The sequence below is a fragment of the Telmatherina bonti genome (genome assembly GCF_933228915.1).
Source record: "Telmatherina bonti genome assembly, chromosome: 24".
In the NCBI taxonomy this organism is placed as follows: Eukaryota; Metazoa; Chordata; class Actinopteri; order Atheriniformes; family Telmatherinidae; genus Telmatherina; species Telmatherina bonti.
This window is the reverse complement of record NC_136633.1, coordinates 13,538,276-13,555,405: the sequence shown is the minus strand read 5'-3', so window position 1 is coordinate 13,555,405 and position 17,130 is coordinate 13,538,276. Positions and strand designations below refer to the sequence as shown.

At 42.2% G+C, this 17,130-nt stretch overlaps 1 protein-coding gene and 1 long non-coding RNA gene across 3 annotated transcripts in view; one reads left to right on the top strand and one right to left on the bottom strand.

Annotated features, from left to right (window-relative positions):
• The window catches only part of zeb2b (zinc finger E-box binding homeobox 2b), a 78,525-nt gene extending 68,828 nt beyond the window's left edge, over positions 1-9,697 (bottom strand). For both annotated transcript variants that reach the window (XM_079263789.1, XM_079263790.1), the window contains exons 1-2: positions 9,481-9,697; positions 8,097-8,235 (exon numbers count right to left, since the gene is read on the bottom strand). In XM_079263789.1, the coding sequence (XP_079119915.1) occupies positions 8,097-8,169 (73 nt within the window). In that variant the 5' untranslated portion in view covers positions 8,170-8,235; positions 9,481-9,697. The remainder of the gene's footprint in view (positions 1-8,096; positions 8,236-9,480) is intronic.
• Positions 9,698-9,997: 300 nt separating this feature from the next.
• On the top strand, positions 9,998-11,447 carry LOC306773767. Its single transcript, XR_013771810.1, has 3 exons — positions 9,998-10,111; positions 10,486-10,541; positions 11,327-11,447. It is a non-coding gene; the product is annotated as an uncharacterized lncRNA (long non-coding RNA).
• The last annotated feature ends 5,683 nt before the right edge of the window (positions 11,448-17,130 follow it).

Here is a 17,130-nt window from a genome sequence, read left to right as displayed (position 1 = left end):
ACTTAGGTGGCAGGGAAGCAGGACACCTACTGAATAATGAACTTCAGTCAGAAAAGTGAGCGCTGATCAAATAGCATGTTCTATTATCCCGAATTAAAGGTAGGATGGTGTGTGTGTGTGTGTGTGTGTGTGTGTGTGTGTGTGAAAGAAGGCCTAGATTTCCAGATGTCACCAAGCCTTAATCTGCCGATCTGTTATTGATTGTTTCACACGGTCCTGACCTTGCCAGAAGAGCTCTTCCACCCGACAATCAAACATACATCAAAGCGTGTGCATTTTCCCTAAATGTGTGTGTGTGTGTGTTCGTAGGGCAGCAGCGCCGACATCAGAGCAGAAAACTGGAGGCTGCTTTTCAACACTTGTTTGCACAAAGGTGCCATCTCTGAAGCAGCTGCCGCACAAATAAAACGGAGGAATTATTTTAATGGCCAGCTGAGGTGTTTGTTTCCTTAGAAATATCGGGATGCTTCTCATAACCACACACACACACACACACACACACACACAGAGCAGGACAGTCTTCACACACACAAGCCACAACCAGCTGTGATGCGTTTGTTCTTTTGATTTTATCAACATTTTGATCTTTTGCCGCTCTATTACGACACAATCCTGCTTGTTAGAGGAGAAACATGGCGGTTCAGTCCCAACTGCAACGGAGTCACAAGCACTCTCACACACACACACACACACACACACGCACAATCCGAATGTAAATAACACACAGCATTATGCACAATTACTCCTTCAGCATGCACACAAATTCTGCAGTTTTGAGAGGAAAAACAAAGAGGTTTACAATTCCTTCCCCTCCTTATCATCGCCGTGTAATTACAAAAATCTGAATGTTAGTTTACACCTGCTCAGCAACCTGTCGCCTGTCGCGCCCCGGCTCCCTCGCAAATGTGGAAAGTCTACTTGTGGAAAAAAAAAATGTCAGAAATCACAGCCGAGACTGCGTAAGTGCAAACAGCGGGACGAGACGGAACGGATGGGCCAAATAAAGACTTTGCATTTTTGCCCCAGAAACACTCAAATGAGGCATGATATTTAAAAAAAAAAAAAAAAAAAAAAAAAAAAAAAGGAAAGAGGAAAGAATAAATACAAAAACAAACAAACAAAAAAAAGAAGCTTCATCTTCCTCCTTCTTCTACGTGATGCATAAAACATGCCAGCTTAGGGTAAAGAGTGTACACACGTAAATGAGAAGTCCAAATGCGTGCAATTTATTTGCCGGACCACTGAAGTTTCAATTTCTGTGTGTTTGCTTTTTTTTTTTTTTTTTGTCAAAATTGCAAAGAAGGAAAAAAGAGAAAACAAAAGGATGAGGCGAAGACGTGGAGAGAGAGAGGAAAACAAGCAAGAAGGCATGAAATAAAGTCAGGGAAGCAGGAGAAAGACATCTGACTGTATTACAACTTTACAGGGTGTCATAGAAAAGCTGCAAAATGGTGGAGGAGGAGGAAGTGTGTGTGTGTGTGTGTGTGTGTGTGTGGTGGATGTAACTAGTGAGGCGCTAATGGAAGAGAGGAAAGGTTGGAGGTAAATTCGAATGAAGCCCGAAACACCTGGGAGTCTAGCACCAAAAACAAGGCTCATCCTCGACACGCTGCAGCCAATCCAGCAGAAACAAGCTAAACCCGATTCTTCTGAGACGATTCCTACAAGTTCAGCAACAGTTCAGCAAAATTTAAAAAAAAAAAAACTGGGACTGGTGCGGCGCTCACATGCCACGCTGCCTTCCTTTTTAGAGAGGCGTAAACAAAATGTAAAAAAGACGAGGGCCAGAAGCATGCGAGGAATGCCACGTTGTGTCACCGCATCGCGTTGGACCGTGCATCATTATTGTGGTTTGAACATGAAGGGAAGTCGGTGTTGGCTCGCTATTGGCTGATTCATGCCTCGGCGTTAGTCAGGCAACGGATCTCAGCCACTGCTCTCGCTTTCATCCTTCTTGGCAGTGGCTGTGTGTGTGTGCGTGAGCGTGCATCACCCCAAATAAAGTGCACCTTCTGTGGCTGTGCATCTCCAAACCGATGCATCCAAATGAAAATAAATAAATATATATATATTTTTCATGACCAAAACAGCCAAGCAGGTCTCTAAAAGAAAGAAGAAGAAGAAGAAAGAAAAAAAAAAAAAAAAAGAGCAGCTCCTCCGCCCCATCTCTCCAAAGCACGGGTTAATATCATGGCTGCCTGGTAAGGCATTATCCAGAACCCCTCTGAACAAAAGGTCCCTTTTGCAAACAGACTCCTACTTTCCCCCCAGTGTCCAAAGGTGTTTGCTGAAGTAAATCTGCCTAAATCCTGCGCAGCTTGGCCAGGAGGAGGAGGGAGGGAAGGTGTACCGATAATCCCTCTTCTTAACCAAAAAGAAAAAGAAAAAAAGTTCTGGGGTGAGGAACAGAAAGAGAAAGAGAAGAAAGAAAACTGGAATCCATATCACATGATGCCATTTAAAGAGCTGAGGTCCCCACACACACACACACACACACACACACACAGTCCCTCTGCAGCTCCACATCTTTGCTTAAGATTTGCATACATCCTGTCTGGGAATGCAGATGATGAAGCTATCTTTACTGATCGTTTTCATCAAGCTGATTGTGTCGTGTATGTTTACATGGAGATGCTTTTTTTTTTTTTTTTTCACCACTACAAACATTTGATTTTTACGTATTCAAAAGTTTAGGAGGCCTCTTGCAGCTGAGCAGACAAGAAAAAGGGGGAGAAAAAAAGTGCATCCATCGTGAGGACACCTGCTCCTGACTCTTATCTCACCCCCCCTCACCCCTCCTCACCCTTAATGCACAATCCAATCGGTCTCAGCCAGGACGTTTTTTTTTTTTTTTGTTTTTTTTTTTTCTTTTTATTCTTAAGTGTAAGTGGCCACGAATAGTGTGGGCATGCCATGTTGTAACACTATCTGTCTGTCAGGAGGGGCCGGGTCCCTGCTAGAGTAGGGGGGAGACTATAAAAGGCTTGTAACCAGGGGACAACCAACAAACAACCACAAACACCCTAGTTATTTCTCTCCAGCACCCACCCACCTCTTTCTGCCGCTATGTTTCCCTTCCTCTTCTTCTGCTTCTTTTTTTTTCTCTCTTCTCTACTCTCTTGCTCTCCTTTTTCTTTCTTTTTTTTTTTTTCGCCCCCCCCCCTTTTCATCTCAGGCCCTTTTTCTGATGCTGAATGCAAATGTGTAGCCCTGCTGCTGGCGGCGAAAGGGGCTGAATTGTGATTAAGAGGGAGAAGAAGAAGAAGAAGAAGGAGAAGGAGAAGAAGGAGAAGAAGAAGAAGAGGAGCTCCTTTCTTTGTTCTCCCCCCCGGGGGATGTTTACCAGGAGAGACACGGCAGATCAGATATGAAAGGCATTCAGGTCAGCATTGATGTGAGCGAAAGTGAAATCGTACCTAAGGCATTCCAAAGACCCGCGGTGTCAGGGGGTCCGGGCTCGCGGTGCCTCTGCAAGTGTGTGTTCTCTGGCCGCCAGGCACAGAAATATCTTCACACACAAGCAGGGCGGTCGAGGAAGGAAGGCGAAGAAGAAAAAAGAAAAGGAATAATAAAAAGAAATAAAAAAAAGGGGAGAAAATGTGTCAAAAATGTTTTGTTTTTTTTTACAGGAGGGATTGATGAAAGTTTTCTGTCCAGTGTCCAGAATGGAGTTGATCACTAGTTTTCTCTTTTTTTTCCCCCTCTCTTCTCTGTGTGTGTGAGTGTGTGTTTGGGGGGGAGGGGGGGGAGGGGGGGAGGGGGGGGGGGGGTGGGTACAGCCACAAGCCATGCTATTTGCTTTTATCTGCCTTATCAAAGCATAAAAAAACTGTGCTGCTGTTGTGTGTGTGTGTGTGTGTGTGTGTGCGCGCAAATGCTGCTGCTGAGCTACATTCCTGATTTAATTCCTCGTGGAAAGCACATATTAGAGGGTTTGTTGAATTACATGTGAGCTTGAAAGCCGAGGATATCACGCCGCATCTCTGCCTCTCTGTTGCACAAACAGCAAAATAAAATAAAAATCATGTGAGTTCTAATAACGCCAAATACCGCACCACAAAGCTGACACTGATGCCCAAAGGGAGCTTCTTTCCCCCCCCCACCCACCATTCTTTTGCTCGCTTTGCACTTGACATGATCTCATAGGGGAAGTCCATTCGAGCATTTTCGTGCTTGACCATGTTCGCCTGACTCACGCAGTTTGAGATGGATATATTTAGCTGCAGTCATGAGAGAGGAAGAGAAAAGATAGATGCATAAAAGGTGCGTGAAACGGACAAAACTGAGGCCTCTCGCCGCACACTTGTGACAATCCGTTTATTTCTTTTCTTTCTTTTTTTTTTTTTTTTTTTTGCATGTGAAGGAACTGGGATGCGTCCTGTTCGGCTCCACGGCGAGCTTAGGAACATCATCTGATGTCTCCCAGTTATTATTTCACTCGCTCACACAAAATAATCCCCCTTTTTTTTTTTTTTTTTTTTTTACCCCCTCAGCTGCGCGGCATCCCCCCCCCCCCCCCCCCCCCCCCCCCGCTTCTTCCTGCAGGAAAAATGAAAGGAGAAGAAGAAGGCAGGAGGAGCGCGGAGTGTCTGCTCCACACAATCGCCAACCCGTATGGGAATGGCAGCGGTGAATGGCGTGGCGGACAACCCCCCCCCCCCCCCCCCCCCCCCGCCACTATTGACGGTATAAACATGTAAATGAAACACATTACCACTGACAATCAATTGTCCGCGAGCGCCCTGCGAAACCTTGCCCTCCTCCTCCCTTATTTTTTCTCTTCTCAAACCCCCCCCCTTTTTTTTTTTTTTTTCTTTTTGCTCAGTGACCGATGGCAAAAAAAGAAAAGGAGGGGGAAACAGCCCCTACCTTGTGGAGGGAAAATATGGGAAAAGAAGGAGGAGAAGGGTGAGAAAGGAAGGATAGCACCTTGTCTAACCCCCCCTACACACACACACACACACACACTAATTCTCTGCAAACTTTCCAAAAAAAGAAAAAAACAAAAAGGCAGAGGAATAATAGAGATGGACAAATTGTTTAGATTGGCAGAAATCTGGCATTGTCTGGGTCTGAAAGAACACCCCCCTCCTCCTCCTCTCCTCCTCCTCCTCATTCGCTCAACACACACATAAACACACCCTGTCCCCCCCCCCCCCCCCCCCCCCCCGTTTCACTGGCTATTTGTGATATAGCCTTAATAACCACATTCAGATGATTGTATGAGAACACAGAGACGACGCCTGGCCGCGCCGCTTCTCCTTTTCCCTGCCGCCTCACATTATGTAATCGCTGCATTTCCGAGGGTATGTCCCGACACTAAACATGTCATGTGGGGAAAGCTAGGGGGGAAAAAAAAACGTAAAGCACGAGAAAGCTAACGCCACATCCTCAGTCTGCCACACTTTCATCCACTTTCAAAAGAAGAAGAAAAACAGCAGGAGTGTGTGTGTTTTTTTTTTTTTTTTGTTTGTTTTTTTTTTTTTCCTTTCTTGAAGTCGGTCGAGTAAGAAAACAAGAACAGGTGTGTGTTTCTGTTGGTCGCTCACAGCTGGATGTGACAAGCAACACCTGGCAAGGGCCAAACTCTCCAACGCTTCACGCTGCTGAGATCAAGTTTCACACCAGGAGAGGAGAAGGGGTCGCCTTCCTTGCTGTTGTTGCGGTTGAGCAGCGGGGAGCCAGACGATGATACTAAAATGTAATTCTCTCCTCTCTTGCTGTAAGACTCGACCGTGGCGTGCGGGAGGTTTGTATAAGTCATGAACTGTGGTTAAATACCACATGACAGAGCTGGGCAGTGAGTGAGTAAGGCTACTGTAGCACCTCCAACCCTGAAGGCCAACAGTCATCTGGAGGGAGAATGTCATTGGTTGGACAACTTAAGAGAGCAAATGCCTCATTAATACTAATTGGAACAAAAGCCAAAAAAAATCCATCCATCCATGCAAACGTGGGGGAAAAAAAATAAATAAAAGAAAAAATCTGAATCTGAGCAGCTCTAGATGTGGAATCTGTGCATTTTGAGACGACAGTCAGGACAGGAAGGAGGATCGCAGAAAGTAAAGCAGATGTCAAACGTTTAGCAGAGTTTTAAATCAAAATAAAGACAGAAGGCCCGCAAATTGGAATTTACTTCCAAACATGCTGGCACACACACCAGCGTTTCCAAAAGGCCATTAAGAGAAATTAGATGTAATTGCACTTATATCACATTTGTGGAGATTCATCCGATTTGTTAGTTAGAGGGAAGAAATGCAGGCTGAGCGCATCCAAGTTTGCATCTGCCACAAAACATGGACTCAACAACCCCCCCTCTCATATCAACACCCCCTCTGCTTAGAATTTTTTTTTTTTTTTTTTTTTTTTTTTTTTTTTTTTGGTGGAGTTAGTCGTGCCGGCCGTCACACGCCTCGCCCCGCCATCCCTCCATCGAGCCAGGCAGGAAGAGGACAGAGACACAGGCAGGGAGAGGGGAGAGTGGCCAAGCCTAAATAAGCCTCTGCATTCCCAGAGGGGGGGGGGGGGGGACCGGGGGTGATGAGGTGGTGGAGGAGGAGGAAGAGGAGGAGAAGAAGCAGTATGGTCATCAGGCACTCTTGTTGTCATAGAAGGGGAATTTAAAAAAAAATAAATAAATAAAAGAAGTGTTTTTGTTTTTAAATGTGTTTTCAATGCGTGCTGCTGTAAAGATGCCGTGGGAGATAAAAATATTCTTTTTTTACACACTCCGCCGCCTCTTGTCAGGTTTAAAGGTGTGAAAATTATATTTGCTTTCCTAACATTATTTTATCATTTCATACAAAAGCCAAGCCTGTGTTTTTTTTCTCCTCCTCTCTCCTTTAGAAAACAGGTGGCCACAGATAAACAGGCTGCCACGTCTCTGAATGTGTCTTATTATTCTCTGTTTTCTTCTTCTTTTAGAAATCCAGCTGATGCACATTTCCACGCAGGAAATCTGCACCTCGCTGCTGTTATTATGCTCTTGTGCTGTTTAGTGTGGAACAAAATGCTTGTCTACTATTGATTGTTTGGAATCAATAAATGAAATCTGATCTAGATAAATAACCTGTGGGGGCAGAGATTAAAAAACTGGAGTGGAGAAAGCAAATATAAGCCTCGATGTTTCACACACACACACACACACACACACACACACACACATACACACTCCTTGACTTCGCCAGTGCCTATATGGAATGATCAGGAATAACAGGGCCAGGAAATGTCACTGCAGATTTGCCTCTTGTGGGAAAGAATGCAGTGAAACGGAGAAGGAAAAGCAACAAATCTCCACCTCCAGACCCAATTAATGTCCAGCGTTTATCGGACATGTCATCCAATTTATTTATGGTCCCTTCACTACAGTAAACTTACTGACAAGTGTGAATAAAAATAAAAACAAAAAACAAAAACGCGTTTTTTTTTTAAGAGCTGAAGCCACCTCATGTGAAATATTTTATCCAGCAAATTCTAATTTAAAATAAAAAAGGTGTTTTATGTGGAAGGATTGGATGTGCGTTGATGGAAACAATGGAAACCAAAAACTGACAAGATGTGACTTTTTCCTTTTTCTTTGTTTTTCTTTCTTCTTATTTTTTTTTTTAAATATTTTTTGGGACACTGAACTCCTCCAGCCAGCGACTGTCTGTGTGACCGTTACACAGCCTCCCCCCCCTCCTCCTCCTCCTCCTCCTCCTCCTTGTCCTCCCACCTCCCATGGCTGGGATTTGTCCCGACGAGAGAAACCAGCCGGCTCCGCAACTTTCCAACATCCACAACTTCTAAACTAACCTCCTCTTCTCCACAGAGGAAAAGAAAAACACACTCTTCCAAGCAAATGAGCGCCAGTTAATCTATATTTATATGAAATAAATCCCAAAGCTATGGCTGCAACACGAACGCGTTGCGCGCACTTCTCCCTCGGACAGCGGCGCCTTTCTCCCTGCGTAAAAGGGGGACAGACAGCTCCGCGCACCAGCCGCGGACTCACACACCCTTAACCCGCAGTGGAAGCCTTCAAAGCAGGCTCCCGTTCAGAGATACACCCCCGCCATCTCCTCCCCATCAGACCAACTGGTGCGTGGTTTTCTTACCGTTTTTCCGTCTCGGGTTGGCTTGTTTTCGCCTCTTACACCTGGGGCCATCCGCCATGATCTCTTGCTTCATTGATAAGTGTGTGGGGGATCAGATGGCAGCTCGCATGGACTCGATTCCTTGATTTCAGCTTGATATCTAACGTGAAAACACACACACAAAGCAGCGGCAGCATTAGAAGTGGAGGATCCACTTGCGCGCCAGGCGCGGGCGAGAAAAGAAAGGGGACTTGGGTCGGAAAGGGGGGGAAAAAAAGCCGTGAGTGAAAGTATGAGACGGAGCTCTGAGGGGATCTGTGTCCATCTCATTTAGATGTTCAGCTGATCGGCTCGCAGCTTTAAACAGCAGGAGGAGGAAGAGATCGTTCCTCTTATGAGCAAAAACACAAACCGTTTGAAGGCTCCAGCGAAAACATCACACTTTTTTCTTTTTTCTTTTTTTTTTTAAACTTTCCCAACCCTGCTTTAGATTTTCTTTCCTTTAATAATACAAATAAACAACAATTTAATCCAATGTATTCATTTGGTCCTAAAGGGTTTAAACAGGTTGATGAAACCGCTGAGAATATTTTAGGGGCCAGATCCGGAGCGGAGATGGAGCAGAAGAAGCTGTGAGCTTGGAGGGAGTCGTCACTGTGTGGTCTGATTAAAAGTCATAGAAGTTCAACAAACACTTGGCTACGCCTGAGAAAATTTCACTTTTACGTTTAATAAACTGAATCCAAACTCTTTTTTTTTCCTTTTTTTTTTCCAAACAGCTGATATTTAATACATGATTAACAGTTGATTAAATGTGCCAAATGACTTCGGAGTGAGAGGAAAATCTTTTTAAAGCACACATGGTGCATTAAGAGACGCGATAAACCCTCCAAACCGCCTGGTTGTTCGGTTCTTTTGCGGATTTTTACGCGCTAATACTTATTAGAATAAGTAAAGAGAGATGGTTTTTTTTCTCTTTCTTTCTTTTTTTGTGCTTCTTGTGGCTGGATGATAGAATCTGATAATAAATAAATAAATAGAATTAAAAAAAAAAAAAAAAAAGAAGCTGAAGGGACTGCAGAGTGGAAATCGGGATGTTCTCTCCAAGCGACAGCGGTGTCGTGTGGCAGCAAATCCGCGGAGAGAAAAAAAAAAAAGAGGGTCTCGTTTCCCCGGCTGTCACAGCCAGACAGCACGCCGTTACTTCGCAGAGGTATGGAGGGGAAAAAAAAGAAAAGAAAAAGAAAGAGGAATCGTCGCAAAACGCACCTTTCTCCACCTGCGCAGGTAAAGGCAAAGTTGATCCAACTCTGACGCAGCGCGCGGAAGTTTAACATCCAACAAATCACCGGGGGAAAAAATGGTAAAAATATACAATAAAAAAAAGAAGTAAAGAAGTACATACCTGGTTGTGTGAGGAGGTTTAAAGAGAGGTCTTGCGGATAGGAGTCGCGAGGAAGGGATGATACCGGAGCGCGTCGGTGAGCGGATCCTGTTCCACCGGTGATAATAAAGCCTTAGAAATAAAGCCTTGGAAATAGTTGGGAGGAGGGAGGGACCGCTATTCCTGCTAGGGCAGGTTTACAACTGATGTCTTACACCCACTCCAGGAAACAAACCTGGGTAGGGACTGACGTGTTACGCCTCTTCTAATGACATTTTTTTTCTCTTTCCACCTCCTTTTCTTTGCCGTGGAACACAGAGGAGAAGCCCCCTGAAACGCACGCCACCTATCTTCACGGGAGGGGATAATTGAGGAGAGCAAAAAAAAAAAAAAAAAAAAAACGTGAGCATCTTCTGGGCTGAAGTTTTTTTTTTTCTCTTCTCCCTCCCTCTCCTTCTTCTTTCTCTCTCCCCCCTTCTCCTTTTTCCTTCCCCTCACTCTCCTCTCTCTTCCACCATCTCTTCTGTTTTTTGAGTGTCGCGGCTTGACGCGGAGAAAAGAGCAGGAGACAGAGAGGTTTTTCCTCTTTTTTTTTTTTTATTTTTTTTTATTTTTGGAGGGGATAAACTTCATCCTGATCGGCTGCAATCATGTAAGGATGGTTTTGTATCTACATTTATTCATTTCTACTGCGCTTGATGTACAGAAAACACAATGCAAAACTTTCCTCCCCAAAAATATTCTTTATTATTGTAATTCTCTGCGACTGCAAAAGGTTTTTGGGGATGTTTGGTTTGGATAACGCTGCAAAAAGTGTGTTTTTTTAGAGTGTAATGTCGTTTTACATTTAAAAATATCATGATTCATATTAAAGTTAGAAATATGTTCCTCGTTTTATTTTGATTTGTAATATTTTGTCTAAATGACTTTAAACAATCGTGTTTTAAAGTTCCAGACTTTAATCTGACTGGGGGAAATGATAAAGCTGGAAAGGGAACGTAATATTTGTTTAATTTAAATTAACAGGGGAAAAAAAGCAGCAATCTTGCTCTTCATCACCTGCTGTGACGCCGCATCACCAGGTAACCTTCAAGGTTTCCATTTAAAATATACGTGTATGTGCAAATTTACAGCGTTCAAAACCTTCTTGTATTTATTTTATTTATTCATTTAATTTTTTTTTTTTTTTTTGCTATTTTGCCCAATAAATAACTCGCAAAAGTCAGTTACAAAATAAATGCTTGACATCACACAAGTCTAAGCCCATTGGTTCACGTTTGTTGGCTCTAAAAGCAGCAGGAAAAGTGTGAAAATGTAGAATGAAGTGAAATAAAGCCAGAGCAGCAATCTGCTGCGGCTTCCTGATGCTGTATTAGCAGAGAAAAATATTATTATTATTATTATTATTATTATTATTATTCATTATTCTATACGTAGAATGAATCCGGCATTTATTAAAGAAGTTAACCATCTCAGTCATGTCTGACTTGTAGCACACACACGCACACACACACAGACACACATGCAAGGGGAGAGAGAGAGAGAGAGAGAGAGAGAGAGAGAGGAAGCTCCACCTTTGCAGCGCCCTGATTGGTTATGTAAATAAAGTATTATTTTGTGTCCTGTCCTCCTGCAGTTCGCCACTCTATGGCTAATTAAATCATCAATCAAGAGGCTGAACTGGCTGATGCCCCCCTCTCCCCCACCCTCCCCCACCTCTCCCACACCTCCCCCTTATCAGACAAAAAAAAAAAAAAAAGAAGAAGAAGAAGAAGTGACAGGCTTTTCTTTCCTGCAGAAACTGTTATATTGGAATAAATGTCTTCTCTAACTTTTCTTCTTTTTTTTTGTCTCTTTCTGACAACAGGAGGACTCGGAGGCGCAAATATGACGCAAACAAACAAACAAAAATGTGTCTTTTGGTAAGTTTGACTTTTCTCGCATGCGCTCTGACATGCTGCCATTTAATCTTCTCATCCCAAAAGCGGCGAAGAAGAAGAAGAAGAGGAGGAGGAGGAGGAGGAGGAGGAGGAGGAGGAGGAGGTGGTGAGTAGAAACGATGGAGCTGAAGCTCCACTGGAAAGTAGATCCAGTCCTGGGTGAATTATTGTCACGCGTAATTTACTACCACGGTGTTCGCATGTAAACGAAGCACTTGCACACACACACACACACACACACACACACACACACACACATAGACATACACATTCCTCTCTCTCTTTCTCTCCCTTGTCGTCTTCCTCTCTCACTTACACACACTTGATTGGTAGCTTAGACCACCCCCCTCCACCCCAACACCAAACCTCACACTCTTCATCCACATCCAGCCTGGAGTGGCACCTCTCGCGCGCGGGGCCCCCTCAGTGGGGCCACATATTCACCGTGAAAACGGATTACAGTCGGTGTGTGACCTATAGGGGAACCTTGTACTAAATGAATACATTGGTGTAAATGAGGTCAGGGGTGTGTGTGTGTGTGTGTGTGGGGGGGGGGGGGGGGGGAGGGGGGGGTGTTGATCTTTTTTTTTTGTAATTAATTTTCTTTTTTTTTAAATTAAAAGCGATAAAATGTTGCTAAAAGTATGAAATGACTGAAGTTGTCGTTGCCTTCATCTGATTATTTCTTTATTTCTAACCTAAATAAATGTGCTGATGCTTTCTCTGTTTGTATTTTCCCTCTCAATAAAATCCTAGCACCATTATCCATCCTGCCTTTTTTTTTTTTTTTTAAATATATATTTATATTTAAAATGTTGTTCCGCAAAAATCAATAAGTGTAAAATTCAGTTGGGTTTTAATGCTTTTTAATGTCCAGCACCTGAACTGCAGCTCTGCGCTTCTGCAGCCGTCTGCCTCGGGCTAGAATGCTGATTTTCAAGATTATAATTCTAATTTTCTCTCCTTTTTTTAGAATGTGTGACAGTGTGTGTGTGTGTGTGTAAGAAAAAAAAATCTTTATTTTTGGCTGTGTACATGCGTATAGACAGTCCCTGCTGCAGAAAGGCTGCTGGAATCTTTCTCAGCATTTAGAGAATCTGTCAGCTTCTGTTTGTGTGCTCCGCTGAGCTTCTACACACACATTTCATCTGCTCTTACATGACCGAAAGCATTCAAGTTTAAATCAATAAAGCATCCAAAAGTAGGAGGTCAGAGGTCAGCGCAGGACGACGGTTTCCGTCCAAAAGAAATTTGACTAATTTCAGGAAGAAAACCTGCACATTTCTGAGGTCAGCCAGACTAAACGCTGGACGAGCAGCAAGATATATCTTCGCAGACTTGAAACATCATCATCGCTGCTTGTAAATAAATGGCAGCATCATCCAGCTGAGAGATCACATCTCTTTTTTTCTTTTGCCCCAAATTGTTTTCCTATAATCACTTGTTTTGGTATGCAGCGAAACACAAGAGAGGGATGCCATCGCAGAAACACGCCCGAGGACTGAAACACAGTTGCATGTACATGTTGTGCATGCAACAGCTCAGCCGCCAGGCGTCCCTGATTATTGGCCTAATTTAGATCCGTGAGAGTCACATGACACCGAGGAGCATCCAGAGATGAATCTATGCCCAGTCCTGCTCCTGACCAACAACCCTGCTGTCATACAAGGAGTGTTAATGGTGATCAGGTTGGGGAGATGAGGTCTGGATGGTATTTGTGCATTCACACTCTGGTTTTAGAGTTGCAGCAGCAGGTAAGAAAACACGAGTAAATAAACTGCATTCATAATGTATAGAAAGTAGAGATAACATGGATTATGAAGGAGGAAAAAGCAGAATTCATGAAAATTAATAATAAACCTCAACTGTAATGTTGTGATTTAAATAGAAAAGACAAATAAGACCAAATTTAAGCAACTTAAAATTACCCATAAATAACAGCGATAAGGTCAAATGAGCATGCAAGCTGCAATACACACCACTAATACTGATGTGTGTGTGTTCTGCGAGTAGTTTTCCTTTTTTTTCCCACATTTTTTTATCTGCCCAAAGTCAATTCTTTAATTGTTGGGACAAACAAATCTGACACGTTTCCAAGCAAAACAATGATTCATCTTTTCCTCGCAGAGATTCTATCGGCACTGAAAATAGTCTGGAGGAAAATTCGGTCCAGCATGGGAAACATAAACTCTCCAGTGAGAACCGGCGGCAGATAAAATCAAGACAAACACCAGGTGCATTAGCAGCTCCATCAAATGGGTTTCATTCGAAATCCATTAAAAAAAAAAAAAAGGCTCATTAGCGTCATTAAAAATAGAACATCGCATTTCCCTGCTAGATGATCTGAATGCTGCATTAATGTAATTATTATATTTGACTTCTTTATCATTAAGAAATGAGTTGATTCCACATGCATAGAAGATGTTTTTGGGTTAGTTTAACACTGATCCCTGTCCACATCATGTGTCGGGTGGCGATGCCTCTCTAGTGATGCGTCATGCACACATTGGACGAATGACGTCAGCTGCATGCTGCACTGTAAAACTTTGCTCTTAAAAGCAACTTTCCCAACCAAAACAGTTCCTTTCTGAAGTTTCTGACCATTATTAAATATTTCAGCACAAAAAGCAGATCACAGCTACAAAACAGTACAGATGTCGGGCTTTTGGTTTCTCTCGTTAAGGAAGCTACTTTAACACACAAAACACCATTCAAGGTTGCTGTTTGCCTGCATACAGTGTGACTTTTCACATTTTTATTTAGTGATTTGATAGATGGCTGGAATGCAGGACATAATACAACAAGTTTAGAGTAGAAGTAGCTACTTTTTGGTTTGTAGGAGCAATGCGAGCGTTTTGGGGACGAAGCTCTTTCATATGATTCTGAACATTTCCACATTATTTTTTAGAGGTGGGAAAATCGAAACGAAAAATCAAAAATCGGGATTATTTTTGTTTTGCTCCACAATTTTAAAATCGATTTTTTTTTTTTTTTAACAAAAAAAAATCGATTTTTTTAAATAAAGAAAAATAATCCATACTAAAATTTTTGGTCATTTTTTATTGTTTTATTTTTTATTGATCTTTTTACTTGTCTTCTTGGGCATTATAGCAGCAGAATGATGGTCTGGCTGCTGTGTTTCTTTTTTCCTCCTTGAAATCAAGAAAAATGAAAAAAGGTTTTATTCATTTATTTTATTTTTAATCTACAAAAAATCAGCAATATCGAAGAATTGTGAGAATCGCAATTTAAATCGAATCGGCACCGAAAAAAACCGGAATCGAACTGAATCGGGACAAAAGCGTATCGTCACAGTCCGACTATTTGTGAGAGAGTTTAAGTATGAGAAATAAAGAATAGATGTATAAGAAACAACAACTTGTGGAAGAATACAAAAATGGTCTTATTGGCTAATCTGAAGGTTTTAGAAACATTTGAGCAGAAAATTAACTCATTCATGCTTCAGCTCTTCAGTTTAAAGAGAAGTAATTCTGTGGAATTTTGCAAATCAACCCACATCCAGGAACAATGAAACACCCCCATCCAGGTTCTGATCAACCCAGATGACGTTCAGGCTCTGATTCAGCCAGTTAGGTTCACTCAGATGTAATTTTACTTTCACCTTTCCAACAAATACTGTTACACATTTTCTCTTCTTCACGCATTCATATTCATGCATCATCATAGCAATCCTTTCTTTTTTTCTGCAGTTGATCGTAACTCTGATTTATACTGGCAGTGTTCACCATATATATATTCTGTTATCCTGAACATTGAATGTGGAGAAACAAAGTTATGAAGAAGGACAAAGTTTGAGCAACATGCCATCAGTGGAAGGAGTTGGTGTAAATACAATTAAAATGACTTCATGTGAGGTAGAAAAGCAAACAAAGCTGGTCTGACCACAAAGCAGGTCTAGAAAAACACAAGAAGAGGGACATCTTGTAAATATACTTCTCTTCAAAGCAGCTGTCAAGAGGCTGCAGCTCAGCCTCTCGAGTGTTAAACCCTTAGCAAACAGTTTGTGTTTTAGCCCCGAAAGCCCGTTTTTTTTTTTTGCTTCTTCTTAATTAAAATAAATTGTTGTTGGCGTTCAGAGGGTTTGAATGCACGACAGAAGCATCCCAGATCACATCTCCTCGCCATGCTTGTTTGTGACTCTTCCAACTCTGCAACATCAAACTCCACATCTCTCGACGGGGCTTGGCTCTGTGATAGCCACCGCGAGAGCCTCGACACCACAAGAGCTCCTGAGATTGACGGACAATTAAAGACGAAGAAGGCGAAGGCTCGAGCGTGTGATCTGCAGCGACTCCTCAAACATGCAAAATGAATTTGGTGTGTTTTTGCCATGAGCAAGAGAGAGCAACAAAAAAACTGCCTTTCTCTGAGCATTTCTGATCTCTCTCAGTCGGACAAGAAAGCTCGCTGGGAGAACAAGATCTCTGCATAGCTGATTGCTGCAGAAACAAATACTTACCACCCCCCCTTCAAAATAAAAAAGAAGAAAACTGTATTGATTTTTTTGTGTTGTTCTTGTTAGCTGAAAACTGAGCAGAAGCTTCTACAAATGAGCATTTACTCGACTGAGGCACTTGTGAAAAAGACAAGTGTATCTTGTGCTTGGCAACACTTTTTTCCCTCCTTTTCCTGTGGAAAGAGGTCAGATGTTTCGTGGCTTGTAAAACAATCGCCTAAAAAAAAAAAAAAAGACAACCGAGCAAAAAACTCAAACTTTTCCTTTCCGACCAGCTCGCATATCACACCTCTGGTTCAAGTCAAAACCTATGTCTTTCTTTTTGCTCTTTTTGATGTCTGCTGCACCACAGTCTGCATAACTACACATTTCCATCAACAATGTTCACATTTGTCTCCCTGAAAGTTTGGGGTGCATCATTATCATCCGTCTTTCCTGCAACATGATCGATCAGTTTTTTTAAGCCTAACGATGAAAGTCTAGACTTATTTATGCACATGTATCAATCTACTACTTCAAAGGCCAAGAAATAACTTTTCATGCCGAATTACTGTTTTGTTTTTTTTTTTCACTTCGTCATTGCTTGCTGCCCATATAGACTTGGCATGAAACACACTGCATGTGTACGCATGTAGATTGGCATGTGTAGTCATCAATGCAATGAATTAAAGTTTAAAGATACGTAATAAAAGGAGGCAAAAAAAAGGGTTCGAGCTTCAAAATGAAGTTTTCTAGAATGTTGCGGACTTGATGAAAGTGTTTATTTCCGGAGAACTTATCATTTTATCATAACTCTGGTTTAACTTCTATTACTATCCACTTTGTTTAGACGCCAATCCAATTAAAAGCAGTGGTAACTCAGGATGGTAGCCCTGGATGACCCTCATCTTTCACTCCCATCTCAATATGAGGATGTTCTTTTGGTTCTTAAGACCAAATGGTATGTTATTTATTTGATACATAGAAAAAAAAGGAAAAAAGTGTTAAGCAGGCGGTATTTTTATGGACTTTTTCTAGTGTTCTTGACCACTCAAAGTATTTCGTAGTACAATCCATTTCCATGTTTTGCCACAACACGACATGAGAAGAGCATACCTCTTTGTTGGAACCTTTAAGGAAACTAAAAAAGAACAGTAATTAATCATGTTCCTTTCTTAAAGGCACGTGAATAATTACTGGACCAATATTTAAGTCATAAAACACCTGAAAGTATCTCTTTGAACCTGACTAACCTCAACTTTCAGGGTCAAAGTC